We start from the raw sequence: 15,533 nt of genomic DNA, 5'->3' as shown, positions 1-15,533 counted from the left end.
CAGTCCATCGCTGCTCAAGCAGTCGTTTCAGTTTATCTCCAGTATATTGGGCAGCCACAGTTGGTTTCCTGAGAAACTTGTAAAGGGAATTACACACATTAAAAAAGTCCTCCAATGTACCCTCAGAGGACATAGCGTTGCACTATGACTAAATGCAGCTGGTGGTTAAAGCAATGCACATACGGCACTTCCCGATTCAGCTTGTCCTGCACTACCCTTTGCATGCCCCCATGTTTACCAGACATCACACTGGCCCCATCATAACATTGACTAAGAATCTTCTCGGCGCTAAGGCCAAGATTTGTTAGCTCTGACAGGACCAAGTTAGTCAGCGGTAAAGCATCACATTCTTTACTCGTTGCCATTGACTGTAGCCGCTCACAAACGCGAATGTTTTCGCCCACATAACAGAGTACAATTGAAATGTTCTCGCACCCGGTTGGATCTTTAGTCCCATCCACTTTAAGTGTGTACCATGAATCACCTACTTCCTTTACAATTTCCTCTGTGACTACCTCACTCATGAGCCCAATTATTTTGTTCTGGATGCCACGAGATGTGTATGTGGCATTGCGGGGAATTGTGCTTAAGGCACTAGCAAGTTCCTTGACTTCCTGAGTGTATATATTCTAACATCGCTAAGAATAGTCCACCTCCCCTCTTGCATCCAAAGTTCCCCTGAGAGGAAGCTCGTTGACAGCAAGAAATTCCACAATGTCCACAATCGATGACAAATACATACGATTTCTTGCAAGCTGTGCAGAATTCACAAGTGTTGAAATATCCGCTCCCTGTGCATTCCTTGCTTGTCTTTCTGTCCAAAGTACCATGCATTTCAAATGTTATTTGCTTGGTGCGTGCCTCCCCAGTCCCTTTTTGCTATCAATGGCATGTCGCCAGTTATTATATCCAGTTTGGGTGAATGCCTTATCAGTGTTAGCATTGGAGCCGATGTTACATTTTCAACAAGGATAGCAGAAAGCTGCATTTGCCTTGCAGGAATATTCCAGTCACCCTCTGCCTTTGAACCACGCACTACAAAATGCACGTTTTCTCCCACAGTACATGCTGGTTGGTTGGGTATAAAAAGTATTTGATCCCCTGCTGATTTTGTACGTTTGCCCACTGACAAAGACATGATCGGTCTATAATTTTAATGGTAGGTTTATTTGAACAGTGAGAGACAGAATAACAACAACAAAATCCAGAAAAACACATGTCAAAAATGTTATAAATTGATTTGCATTTTAATGAGGGAAATAAGTATTTGACCCCTCTGCAAAACATGACTTAGTACTTGGTGGCAAAACCCTTGTTGGCAATCACAGAGGTCAGATGTTTCTTGTGGTTGGCCACCAGGTTTGCACACATCTCAGGAGGGATTTTGTTCCACTCCTCTTTGCAGATCTTCTCCAAGTCATTAAGGTTTCGAGGCTGACGTTTGACAACTCGAACCTTCAGCTCCCTCCACATATTTTCTATGGGATTAAGGTCTGGAGACTGGCTAGGCCACTCCAGGACCTTAATGTGCTTTTTCTTGAGCCACTCCTTTGTTGCCTTGGCTGTTTGTTTTGGGTCATTGTCATGCTGGAATACCCATCCACGACCCATTTTCAATGCCCTGGCTGAGGGAAGGAGGTTCTCACCCAAGATTTGACGGTACATGGCCCCGTCCATCGTCCCTTTGATGCGGTGAAGTTGTCCTGTCCCCTTAGCAGAAAAACACCCCCAAAGCATAATGTTTCCATCTCCATGTTTGACGGTGGGGATGGTGTTCTTGGGGTCATAGGCAGCATTCCTCCTGCTCCAAACACGACGAGTTGAGTTGATGCCAAAGAGCTCGATTTTGTTCTCATCTGACCACAACACTTTCACCCAGTTCTCCTCTGAATCATTCAGATGTTCATTGGCAAACTTCAGACGGCCCTGTATATGTGCTTTATTGAGCAGGGGGACCTTGCGGGCGCTGCAGGATTTCAGTCCTTCACGGCGTAGTGTGTTACCAATTGTTTTCTTGGTGACTATGGTCCCAGCTGCCTTGAGATCATTGACAAGATCCTCCCGTATAGTTCTGGGCTGATTCCTCACCGTTCTCATGATCATTGCAACTCCACAAGGTGAGATCTTGCATGGAGCCCCAGGCCGAGGGAGATTGACAGTTATTTTGTGTTTCTTCCATTTGCGAATGATCACACCAACTGTTGTCACCTTCTCACCAAGCTGCTTGGCGATGGTCTTGTAGCCCATTCCAGCCTTGTGTAGGTCTATAATCTTGTCCCTGCCATCCTTGGAGAGCTCTTTGGTATTGGCCATGGTGGAGAGTTTGGAATCTGATTGATTGATTGCTTCTGTGGACAGGTGTCTTTTATACAAGTAACAAGATGAGATTAGGAGCACTCCCTTTAAGAGTGTGCTCCTAATCTCAGCTCGTTACCTGTATAAAAGACACCTGGGAGCCAGAAATCTTTCTGATTGAGAGGGGGTCAAATACTTATTTCCCTCATTAAAATGCAAATCAATTTATAAAAAAATGTACATGCGTTTTTCTGGCCCTCACTGTTCAAATAAACCTACCATTAAAATTATAGACTGATCATTTCTTTGTCAGTGGGCAAACGTACAAAATCAAATACTTTTTTCCCTCACTGTATGTCACCAGGCGGCAAGACGGTTAGCCAGGTGCCTTTGCTGCTGGGCTCGGCTGCCTTGGCCTCTGTGGCAGGCTTCTCCCCCTCCCCTACGCTTTGATCCGATGCTGCCGTTGTGCCCTGGCGAAGCCACTTTCTAATATCCATCCTGCTATCAGCTACCTACCTAACTGTTAACATTAGCTACATTCCATCTAGCTGCGCGGTTAACTTTTTTTCTCCGTACTACATAACTTTGAAAGTAAACCTAAATGGTCAAATTGACCCCACCCTTCTACTGTGAAGGCCAATCAAAAGTAGTTTTTTTTCAACTGGTAAAACGTGTATGATGTACGTATGATGCGTGCAAGGGAGTTGCGTGAATGAAGCATACACAACAAATCGGTTGGGCATGATGGAGGGGGCAGATTGTGGGACAGAATAGGGATACAAAACTGAGGGGGCAAAATATTCAAACTAAGGGGGCATTGCCCCCTTCTGCACCCTTGTGGCACCGTGCTTGTGAGGGAGGGAGGGAGAGACCGGGGGTTTGAGTGAGAGACAGAGGGTGAGACAGACAGACGGAGGAAGAGAGAGACTGAGGGAGGGAGGGACAGACTGCGGGAGGGAGAGACAGACGGAGGGAGAGACAAGGAAAGAAAGAGATGAGACACATAATGGTTAATATTACAACCTGCCCTGACCGCATGATTGACATTTACATTTAAGTCATTTAGCAGACGCTCTTATCCAGAGCGACTTACAAATTGATGCATTCATCTTATGATAGCCAGTGGGACAACCACTCCTTTTTTTATTTTTATGGGGGGGGGGGGGGGGGGGGGGGGGGTGGGAGTGGGGGTAGAAGGATTACTGTTATACTATTCCAGGTATTCCGTAAAGAGGTAGGGTAGTCTCTATATCTGCCTTGAGCTGCTCTTGTGAGTGGAAGGCAGGGCAGGCTGCTGAAATCATGTTGGCTGCTTGGTTCAGGGCGAGTAACTGGCGTCAGAGTAGGGAGAGAAAGAGGGAGGGAGAGAACATCAGACTAGGGAGAGAAAGAGGGAGGGAGAGAACATCAGACTAGGGAGAGAAAGAGGGAGGGAGAGAACATCAGACTAGGGAGAGAAAGAGGGAGGGAGAGAACATCAGACTAGGGAGAGAAAGAGGGAGGGAGAGAACATCAGACTAGGGAGAGAAAGAGGGAGGGAGAGAACATCAGACTAGGGAGAGAAAGAGGGAGGGAGAGAACATCAGACTAGGGAGAGAAAGAGGGAGGGAGAGAACATCAGACTAGGGAGAGAAAGAGGGAGGGAGAGAAGAAACATGGACTGACTTCAATACCGGAAAGCGGCCCACACATTGTAGGCTATAATCTGTCCCACTTGATCATGATAAGTGCTACTAAAACTAGTGGTCTATAAAAGGTTGTAAGTCAAGTACTAGGCTATGTAGCAATGTGTACAGTTGGCTACACTGCGGTTACACTGCACTGTGGCATATATGGCAAATACTGGCATAAAATATATAAATAGTTTTAGTAGCACTTACCATGATCAAGTGGGACAGATTATAACCTACAATGTGTGGGCCACTTTCCAGTATTGAAGTCAGTCCATGCACACTACCAGTCAAAAGTTTGGACACACCTACTCATTCAAGGGTTTTTCTTAATTTGTACTATTTTTACATTGTAGAATAATAGTGAAAACATCAAAATAATGAAATAACACATATGGAATCTTGTTGTAAAAAAAAAAAAGTGTTAAACAAATCAAAATATATTTTATATTTGAGGTTCTTCAAATAGCCAGTTGGAAGATTTATAAGGATTTAACGATTCACGATCTCCCTTTCAAATGTTTAAGATATTAGTGTGTGTGTGTGTGTGTTTTCCTGCCTGCCTGGGTTATTTTAAAATCCATTCTGCTTCCTGGCTGCCCTGACTACAGCTAGCCTACCAGCAGAACATCCTGGCTGCCCCGACTACAGCTAGCCTACCAGTAGAACATCCTGACTGCCCTGACTACAGCTAGCCTACCAGCAGAACATCCTGACTGCCCTGACTACAGCTAGCCTACCAGCAGAACATCCTGGCTGCCCTGACTACAGCTAGCCTACCAGTAGAACATCCTGACTGCCCTGACTATAGCTAGCCTACCAGCAGAACATCCTGACTGCCCTGACTACAGCTAGCCTACCAGCAGAACATCCTGGCTGCCCTGACTACAGCTAGCCTACCAGCAGAACATCCTGGCTGCCCTGACTACAGCTAGCCTACCAGCAGAACATCCTGGCTGCCCTGACTACAGCTAGCCTACCAGCAGAACATCCTGGCTGCCCTGACTACAGCTAGCCTACCAGCAGAACATCCTGGCTGCCCTGACTACAGCTAGCCTACCAGCAGAACATCCTGACTGCCCTGACTACAGCTAGCCTACCAGTAGAACATCCTGGCTGCCCTGACTACAGCTAGCCTACCAGTAGAACATCCTGACTGCCCTGACTATAGCTAGCCTACCAGCAGAACATCCTGACTGCCCTGACTACAGCTAGCCTACCAGTAGAACATCCTGACTGCCCTGACTACAGCTAGCCCACCAGCAGAACATCCTGGCTGCCCTGACTACAGCTAGCCTACCAGCAGAACATCCTGGCTGCCCTGACTACAGCTAGCCTACCAGTAGAACATCCTGACTGCCCTGACTATAGCTAGCCTACCAGCAGAACATCCTGCCTGCCCTGACTACAGCTAGCCTACCAGTAGAACATCCTGACTGCCCTGACTACAGCTAGCCTACCAGCAGAACATCCTGGCTGCCCTGACTACAGCTAGCCTACCAGTAGAACATCCTGGCTGCCCTGACTATAGCTAGCCTACCAGTAGAACATCCTGACTGCCCTGACTATAGCTAGCCTACCAGCAGAACATCCTGCCTGCCCTGACTACAGCTAGTCTACCAGTAGAACATCCTGGCTGCCCTGACTACAGCTAGCCTACCAGCAGAACATCCTGCCTGCCCTGACTATAGCTAGCCTACCAGTAGAACATCCTGACTGCCCTGACTATAGCTAGCCTACCAGCAGAACATCCTGGCTGCCTTGACTACAGCTAGCCTACCAGCAGAACATCCTGGCTGCCCTGACTAGAGCTAGCCTACCAGTAGAACATCCTGACTGCCCTGACTATAGCTAGCCTACCAGTAGAACATCCTGACTGCCCTGACTATAGCTAGCCTACCAGTAGAACATCCTGGCTGCCCTGACTATAGCTAGCCTACCAGTAGAACATCCTGACTGCCCTGACTATAGCTAGCCTACCAGCAGAACATCCTGGCTGCCCTGACTAGAGCTAGCCTACCAGCAGAACATCCTGACTGCCCTGACTATAGCTAGCCTACCAGTAGAACATCCTGGCTGCCCTGACTATAGCTAGCCTACCAGTAGAACATCCTGACTGCCCTGACTATAGCTAGCCTACCAGCAGAACATCCTGACTGCCCTGACTATAGCTAGCCTACCAGCAGAACATCCTGGCTGCCCTGACTAGAGCTAGCCTACCAGCAGAACATCCTGACTGCCCTGACTATAGCTAGCCTACCAGTAGAACATCCTGGCTGCCCTGACTATAGCTAGCCTACCAGTAGAACATCCTGGCTGCCCTGACTATAGCTAGCCTACCAGTAGAACATCCTGGCTGCCCTGACTACAGCTAGCCTACCAGTAGAACATCCTGGCTGCCCTGACTGCAGCTAGCCTACCAGCAGAACATCCTGACTGCCCTGACTACAGCTAGCCTACCAGCAGAACATCCTGGCTGCCCCGACTACAGCTAGCCTACCAGCAGAACATCCTGGCTGCCCCGACTACAGCTAGCCTACCAGCAGAACATCCTGGCTGCCCTGACTAGAGCTAGCCTACCAGCAGAACATCCTGGCTGCCCTGACTACAGCTAGCCTACCAGTAGAACATCCTGACTGCCCTGACTACAGCTAGCCTACCAGTAGAACATCCTGGCTGCCCTGACTATAGCTAGCCTACCAGCAGAACATCCTGGCTGCCCTGACTATAGCTAGCCTACCAGTAGAACATCCTGGCTGCCCTGACTACAGCTAGCCTACCAGTAGAACATCCTGGCTGCCCTGACTACAGCTAGCCTACCAGTAGAACATCCTGACTGCCCTAACTATAGCTAGCCTACCAGTAGAACATCCTGACTGCCCTGACTACAGCTAGCCTACCAGCAGAACATCAGTATATCTGCTTTGTTGTTTTCTGTACTAGCCTACTGGAGGACCAACAGAACCGATTGAGGAAATCAAGGAAACGGCAACAATGTTCTCTTCTTCTCTCCCACAGTTACGTTGCAAGCTCTTTGCAAAGATGGGGGACGACCGACCTTTTGTGTGCAACTGTCCCGGCTGTGGACAGGTAAGCCGTCTACCTTTACCTTGTCTTGGGTTTCAGGTGTGTGAGTGTCTGTGTTTCTGAGTTCGGTTTTACCTGTGTGCTAGTGTTTATGTATGTTTTACTGTTTGTGGCAGTTGATCGTGGAATTAATATAGTCTAGTGAATATCCTCATTTCGTTTGGATTTCACTGTGTGTGTGTGTGTGTGTGTGTGTGTGTGTGTGTGTGTGTGTTTACAGTTGCGTTTGTGTGGTTGTACTGTACTTGTTTGTGTATTTTGCTGTCTGGCAGTTGACTGGAATAACTATATTTTGAGTCCGAGTCCTCAGTTGATTGGAAAGTTGAAACATGGTATTGGTGGTACTGTACTCCAGTGTTTCCCCTATATTCATTAATAATAATTTGGGATGGTAAAACGTTTTCAGTGTAAACTTAAACGACTAAAACCAGATATAAAGTATGTAGAAAAGATAATGGCGCAATACATATTTTTATTCTATATTTTTGTAGGTTTTTGATGTGTTTTTTCCTATCCGATTTATGCTTTGGCCACAAATAAGAGTATAGGATGAGTCAACAACATTATTTGGGAATGAGTTAACAGAATATTAACTTTTAAAAGTCAGATTTTCACTGGACAGTTACTTTAAAACTGCACGTTTTCTCTTAGCTCCATGGCAAAATGTGTAGAATTGCAGGAAACTAGCTTTGAAACTGTGAAATGTTCTCTCCGCCCCATGACAAAATGTATAGAATTGCAGGAAATTACTTTAAAACAGCAAAATTGTCTCTGCAGTTAAGAGGAGGGCCCCCCTTTGCCACCGCTGCTGAACGAAATCCTAGGGGAAACACTGTACTCATACTGGGAAGCTGCTACGGTCATCCACCTCTTCAAAGGGATCCAAACTGTTACAGACCTATATCCATCCTGCCCTGCCAAAGTATTTGAAAGCCAAGTTAACAAACAGATCACCGACCATTTTGAATCCTACCCGTACCTTCTCCGCTATGCAATCCGGTTTCCGAGCTGGTCATGGGTGCACCTCAGCCACGCTCAAGGTCCTAAACGATATTATAACCGCGATCGATAAAAGACAGTACTGCGCAGCCCTCTTCATCGACCTGGCCAAGGCTTTCGACTCTTGTCAACCACCGCATTCTTATTCGCAGACTAAATAGCCTTGGTTTCTCTAATGACTGCCTCGCCTGGTTCACCAACTACTTCTCAGATAGAGTTCAATGTGTCAAATCGGAGGGCCTGTTGTCTGGACCTCTGGCCGTCTCTATGGGGGTGCCACAGGGTTCAATTCTCGGGCTGACTCTATTCTCTGTGTATATCAATGATGTCGCTCTTGCTGCTGGTGACGCTCGGATCCACCTCTATGCGGACAACACCATTTTGTATACATCTGGCCCCTCATTGGACACTGTGTTAACAAACCTCCAAACGAGCTTCAATGCCATACAACACTCCTTCTGTAGCCTCCAACTGCTCTTAAACACTAGTAAAACTAAATGCATGCTCTTCAACCGAACGCTGTTTGCACCCGCCCACCCAACTAGAATCACTACTCTCGGCCGGTCTGACCTAGAGTATGTGGACAACTACAAATACCTAGGTGTCTGGTTAGACTGTAAACTCTCCTTCCAGACTCACATTAAGCATCTCCAATCCAAAGTTAGATCTAGAATCGGCTTCCTATTTCGCAACAAAGCCTCCTTCACTCATGCTGCCAAACATGCCCTCGTAAAACGGACTATCCTACCGATCCTTGACTTCGGTGATGTCATTTACAAAATAGCCTCCAACACTCTAATCAGCAAATTGGATGTAGTCTATCACAGTGCCATCCGTTTTGTCACCAAAGCCCCATATACTACCCACCACTGAGACCTGTACACTCTTGTTGGCTGGCCCTCACTACATATTCGTCGCCAAACCCACTGGCTCCAGGTCAACTATAAATCACTGCTAGGCAAATCCCCGTCTTATCTTAGCTCACTGGTCACCATAGCAACACCCACCCCTAGTCTGCGCTCCAGCAGGTATATCTCACTGGTCATCCCCAAATCCAACACCTCCTTTGGCCGCCATTCCTTCCAGTTCTCTGCTGCCAATGACTGGAACGAACTGCAAAAATCTCTGAAGCTAGAGACTCTTATCTCCCTCACTAACTTTAAGCGTCAGTTGTCAGAGCAGTTTACCGATCACTGCACCTGTACACAGCCCATCTGAAATTAGCCCACCCAACTACCTCATCCCCATATTGTTATTTATTTTGCTAATTTGCACCCCAGTATCTCTATTTGCACATAATCTTTTGCACATCTATCATTCCAGTGTTAATACGAAATTGTAACTATTTTGCACTATGGCCTATTTATTGCCTTACCTCCATAACTTACTACATTCGCACACACTGTATATATATTTTCTGTTGTATTTTTGACTATGTTTTGTTTACCCCATATGTAACTCTGTGTTGTTGTTTTTATCGCACTGCTTTGCTTTATCTTGGCCAGGTCACAGTTGTAAATGAGAACTTGTTCTCAACTGGCTTACCTGGTTAAATAAAGGTGGAGGAAAAAAAAAAAAATCTGAAATGAATGACATTTCCCATTGCAGTGGTGGAACATGGGTAGCGAGTAGACACTTATTTTAAACATCAACAGGATTTAGCTCTGCTGCCACTGAAAGTGTCCACATGGACAACACAACACATTTATATTGTCTGTTTCTGTTCTGTTGCCAACTCCTTGTGAAATGATCATGTTTGGTGTGACATTGAGTGGCAAGAGAGGACAGACACATCTGTGATCAGACTAGGTCTGTTCCACTTTGGTTAATGAGCTCACACATGGACAATAACACACTGCCGTTCAGCCAGGCGACAAACACTGATCACACTGTCTGACAGTGACAGCTAGCGCTATTGTGAAACAATGCGGATGTATCTAATGCAATTCATTTTCTTTGTAAGAGCCCACATGGACAACACAACACACTGGCATTCAGGCCACACACACACACACACACACACACACACACACACACACACACACACACACACACACTGATCCCACTGATAGTGATGGCTAGCTAGTCAACATGGGTCTTTCTGAAGCTTCTGTTTCTTTATGAGAGCCCACATGGACAATGCACTGATCACTGAGAAATACCGCTAGCCTAGCGGTGTTGTGATACAATGCTGGCAAGGTGTTGTCTCAGCCAGCCAGCCACTAAGCCAGCCAGCCAGCCACTAAGCCAGCCAGCCAGCCACTAAGCCAGCCAGCCAGCCACTAAGCCAGCCAGCCAGCCACTAAGCCAGCCAGCCAGCCACTAAGCCAGCCAGCCAGCCACTAAGCCAGCCAGCCAGCCACTAAGCCAGCCAGCCAGCCACTAAGCCAGCCAGCCAGCCACTAAGCCAGCCAGCCAGCCACTAAGCCAGCCAGCCAGCCACTAATAGAACCCTATTCCATTTATAGTGCACTACTTTAGACCAGAGGGGGCTATAATAATATGGGTTCTGGCCAGAAACAACATGTCTGTATAATAATGTGGGTTCTGGCCAGAAACAACATGTATGTATAATAATATGGGTTCTGGCCAGAAACAACATGTCTGTATAATAATATGGGTTCTGGCCAGAGAACATGGTGGCCAGAGAACATGGTGGCCAGAGAACATGGTGGCCAGAGAACATGGTGGCCAGAGAACATGGTGGCCAGAGAACATGGTGGCCAAAGAACATGGTGAATAACAGTCATAACTAGAAGCGTAGTATTTTCAATGTCTTTTGCTCATAGGGATATTTACATTTCCATTTTTAGTCATTTAGCAGACGCTCTTATCCAGAGCGACTTACAGTTAGTTACAGTTAGTGAGTGCATACATTTTCATACTGGCCCCCCGTGGGAAACGAACCCACAACCCTGGCGTTGCAAGCGCCATGCTCTACCAACTGGTTCTTCCCTTTTGGCTAGTGATGACATGACCTATAAGCCTCATTAGGAAACATTATAAAGGTTCTCACATGCTTATCACAGCATCATAAGGCATTGTACCAGCAGGCTTTACCACGTGTTTTACTGCGGACAGCTTGAAGACGACAGATGAGTGTGGAGAGGAAATGTAATTGCAAATTAGTAAGGTTATTACCTTGTACCTTATTATATAATAGATAATTAGTGTTGTACTCTTTGCTGTCCTAAGGTATTTAGTGGTTAGACAACTCAAGCATGTACCGCAGACACAACGGCACAGCATGCGTCTGGAATGAATAATGTGTTGTTTGCTCATTAATCCTCTCAGAACCTTCTGCGACTCAACTTCAAGTTACCACAACAGAGTTTAGATTCTACTTGACTTTCTCATGTAAGGACAATAATGATGTTACATATTTCATTTTTTGACAACATTTATTACTCAGTGACAAGAAAGGAAAATATATACTGAAATGGCTGTTTAGATAAAAGGTACAGGATGGTGTTTTAAGGTTTGGTTGAATGAACACTGATGTCTACTCTAGCCTCTCTGTAGCAGACTTGCCAGTTTTTTCCCGTAGTTTTAAATTGTGTGTGTGTGTGTGCTATCATCATAGCAGAGTGTGTTGGTGCGCTTTGGGTGTGTTGTGATACGCTCACACTCAAACACTTGGCCCTTTCTAATGTGTGTGAAGGCTATGTTGTTCTTCAGTCAAAACCGAACAGAAGTGTGATTTTATTCAGGTAATTGCACTCTGATATCCAGACCAGGTCTTGTCCAGGCCTGTCCGTCATGCAATGGCATGTAGGCTATGCAATTGTGGAAACCTGATGTGAGTCTGGCCTTTCCAAGAATCCTTCCTTACAATTCGAGTTTCCATCAGAGTTTTCCCTTCAAGTTTACAGTGACAGGGTCTCCATTTTGACTTGTTTGCTATTTATTGTTAAATATGATAATCCTTGCTTCCAGTATCTCCTACGTACGTACAGTGCCTTCGGAAAGTATTCAGACCCCTTGACGTTTTCCACATTTTGTTACGTTACAGCCTTATTCTAAAATTGATGAAATTTTAAAAAAGATCCTCAGCAATCTACACACAATACCCCATAATGACAAAGCGAAAACTGGTTTTTAGAAATGTGTGCTAATTTGTTAAAAATAAAAAACAGAAATACCTTTATTGTGCATGCTTTTTCCATTGATCATCCTTGAGCTGTTTCTACAACTTGATTGGAGTCCACCTGTGATAAATTCAATTGATTGGACATGATTTGGAAAGGCACACATCTGTCTATATAAGGTCCCACAGTTGACAGTACATGTCAGAGCAAAAACCAAGCCATGAGGTCGAAGGAATTGTCCGTAGAGCTCCGAGACAGGATTGTGTCGAGGCACAGATCTGGGGAAGGGTACCAAAACATTTCTGCAGCATTGAAGGTCCCCAAGAACACAGTGGTTTCCATCATTCTTAAATGGAAGACGTTTGAATCCACCAAGACTCTTCCTAGCGCTGGCCGCCCGGCCAAACTGAGCAATCGGGGGAGAAGGGCCTTGGTCAGGGAGGTGACCAAGAACCCGATGGTCACTCTGACAGAGTTCTAGAGTTCCTCTGTGGAGATGGGAGAACCTTCCAGAAGGACAACCATCTCTGCAGCACTCTACCAATCAGGCCTTTATGGTACAGTGGCCAGACGGAAGCCACTCCTCAGTAAAAGGCACATGACAGCCCGCTTGGAGTTTGCCAAAAGGAACCTAAAGACTCAGACCATGAGAAACAAGATTCTCTGGTCTGATGAAACCAAGATTGAACTCTTTGGCCTGAATGCCAAGCGTCACGTCTGGAGGAAACCTGTCACCATATCTACGGTGAAGCATGGTGGTGGCAGCATCATGCTGTGGGGATGTTTTTCAGCATCAGGGACTGGGAGACTAGTCAGGATCGAGGGAAAGATGGACGGAGCAAAGTACAGAGAGATCCTTGATGAAAACCTATACCAACAAGACAACGACCCTAAGCACACAGCCAAGACAACCCAGGAGTGGCTCCGGGACAAGTCTCTGAATGTCCTTGACTGAACCAACCAGAGCCAGGACTTGAACCCGATCAAACATCTCTGGAGAGACCTGAAAATAGCTGTGCAGCAACGCTCCCCATCCAACCTGACAGAGCTTGAGAGGATCTGCAGAGGAGAATGGGAGAAACTCCCCAAATACAGGTGTGCCAAGCTTGTAGCGTCATACCCAAGAAGACTTGAGGCTGTACTTGCTGCCAAAAGTGCTTCAACAAAGTACCAAGTAAAGGGTTTGAATACTTATGTAAATGTTATATTTCATTTTTTATACATTTCCAAAAGGGAGGGAGAGACGAGATGGCAACCAACCAAGCCGACTCGCGCTATAGTAGACCAATAGCTGCCATAGCTAGGTTATTTATTATCAAATATGATTACGTAGTGCCTGTTTTTGACTGCTTCAAACCGGGAGAAGCTAGTTAAGATAGCTAACGTTAGCTAGCTAGGCTAACTGAGGCTGCAGTGCATGCGCTTTCTCATCCTACAGTTACACATAACAACTCGGTTCAGAATATAAAGTAGCAGCCTCCCTACCTATTGGCTCTTGGTCATTGTAGCCTATCCTTCTCCTTTACATTTTATTTCCATCATTTTAATTCCATCTTCCATTGATTAGATATCTCCTAACTTTTGCCACACAGAGGCTCTATGACTGTCTGTAGCCTATTGCCGCTTTGATGACTTATGATTGGCCAACAACAACAACAACAAGAAGCTGGACGCGCGACGCTCCACTCTGGTGAAAAGCAAGAGCAGCATCATAAATGATAACATTGCTCTCTGTACTGCAGTCTGTGAGACATGTACTAGTGTATTGGTGATGCTGCCGCTAGCTGGTACTGGCTACAAATATGCTCCTGTCAGTTTCCACTTGGTGCTCTGCTCTCTCTCTCTGCTCTCTCTCTGCTCTGTCTCCCCCCCCCTCTGCTCTGTCTCTCCCTCCCCCTCTCTCTGATCTGTCTCCCCTCTCTCTCTCTCTGCTCTCTCTCTCCCCCCTCTCTCTGCTCTCTCTCCCCCCTCTCTCTCTGCTCTGTCTCCCCCCTCTCTCTCTGCTCGCTCTCTCCCCCCTCTCTCTCTGCTCGCTCTCTCCCCCCTCTCTCTCTGCTCGCTCTCTCCCCCCTCTCTCTCTGCTCTGTCTCCCTCCCCCCTCTCTCTGCTCTGTCTCCCCCCTCTCTCTCTGCTCGCTCTCTCCCCCCTCTCTCTCTGCTCGCTCTCTCCCCCCTCTCTCTCTGCTCTGTCTCCCTCCCCCCTCTCTCTGCTCTGTCTCCCCCCCCCCCCCCTCTCTCTGCTCGGTCACCCCCTCTCTCTGCTCTGTCTCCCCCCTCTCTCTGCTCGGTCTCCCCCCCCCCTCTCTCTGCTCTGTCTCCCCCCCTCTCTCTGCTCTGTCTCCCCCCTCTCTCTGCTCTGTCTCCCCCCTCTCTCTGCTCGGTCTCCCCCCCCCCTCTCTCTGCTCTGTCTCCCCCCTCTCTCTGCTCTGTCTCCCCCCTCTCTCTGCTCTGTCTCTCCCCCCTCTCTCTGCTCTGTCTCCCCCCCCCCTCTCTCTTCTCTGTCTCCCCCCCTCTCTCTGCTCTGTCTCCCCCCCCCCCCCCCTCTCTGCTCGGTCACCCCCTCTCTCTGCTCGGTCTCCCCCCCCCCCCTCTCTCTTCTCTGTCTCCCCCCCCTCTCTCTTCTCTGTCTCCCCCCCCTCTCTCTGCTCTGTCTCCCCCCTCTCTCTGCTCTGTCTCCCCCCCCTCCCCCTCTGCTCTGTCCCCCCTCTCTCGCTGCTCTCTCTCTCTGCTCTGTCCCCCCTCTCTCTCTGCTCTCTCTCCCCTGTCCCCCCCCTCTCTGCTCTTTCTCTCTCAGCTCTGTCTCTCTCTCCCCCCTCTCTCTCTGCTCTCTCTCTCTGCTCTGTCAATCTCTCTTCTGTCCCCCCCCTCTCTCTGTTCTCTCTCTCTGCTCTGTCTCTCTCTCTCTCCCCCTCTCTCTCTGCTGGGCCCCCATCCTCTCTGCTCTGTCCACCCCCCCTCTCTCTGCTCTCTCTCTCTTTCTCTCACTCACTGACACTCACGACTTAGTGTTTCTTTTTGTTTTGATCTACTTCCGTAAACTAAACTAAAGCAACTCCAAAAAGGAAGAGAACAAACAAAGACTGATTTGTAGCACCTTGGTGTGTTGGTTGGCTGACAGACTTCTGCAGATGTGCTGCAAGCAGATAAACACATACTTGTTCACGAGGCTACTTGTTCAGTTGACCATACGTCTTACAAATGGAATAATATGCAAGTGCACCGCAGATGCTTAATCTATTAACGTACAGGAAGCCAACAAGTAGGCCTGTCACCTCCCTAACCCTAGCCTGTCACCTCCCTAACCCTAGCTTGTCACCTCCCTAACCCTAGCTTGTCACCTCCCTAACCCTAGCCTGTCACCTCCCTAACCCTAGCCTGCCACCTCCCTAACC

At 47.5% G+C, this 15,533-nt stretch overlaps 1 protein-coding gene across 5 annotated transcripts in view; it reads left to right on the top strand.

Moving 5' to 3' along the window:
- Positions 1–15,533, top strand: part of LOC311147284 (cyclic AMP-dependent transcription factor ATF-7-like) — a gene marked incomplete at its 5' end in the record, with an annotated part of 51,595 nt that overhangs the window by 21,799 nt on the left and 14,263 nt on the right. For 3 of the 5 annotated variants that reach the window (XM_084183971.1, XM_084183969.1, XM_084183968.1), the window contains one exon: positions 6,963–7,058. In XM_084183971.1, the coding sequence (XP_084040097.1) occupies positions 6,963–7,058 (96 nt within the window). Of the gene's footprint in view, positions 1–6,962; positions 7,059–15,533 lie in introns of those variants that run through there. The other 2 variants (XM_084183972.1, XM_084183970.1) reach the window with 2 other exon arrangements.

This window comes from Coregonus lavaretus, assembly GCF_964263955.1.
Source record: "Coregonus lavaretus genome assembly, chromosome: 20".
In the NCBI taxonomy this organism is placed as follows: Eukaryota; Metazoa; Chordata; class Actinopteri; order Salmoniformes; family Salmonidae; genus Coregonus; species Coregonus lavaretus.
The sequence above is the reverse complement of the archived record's forward strand: the minus strand, read 5'-3'. Positions and strand labels throughout refer to the sequence as shown.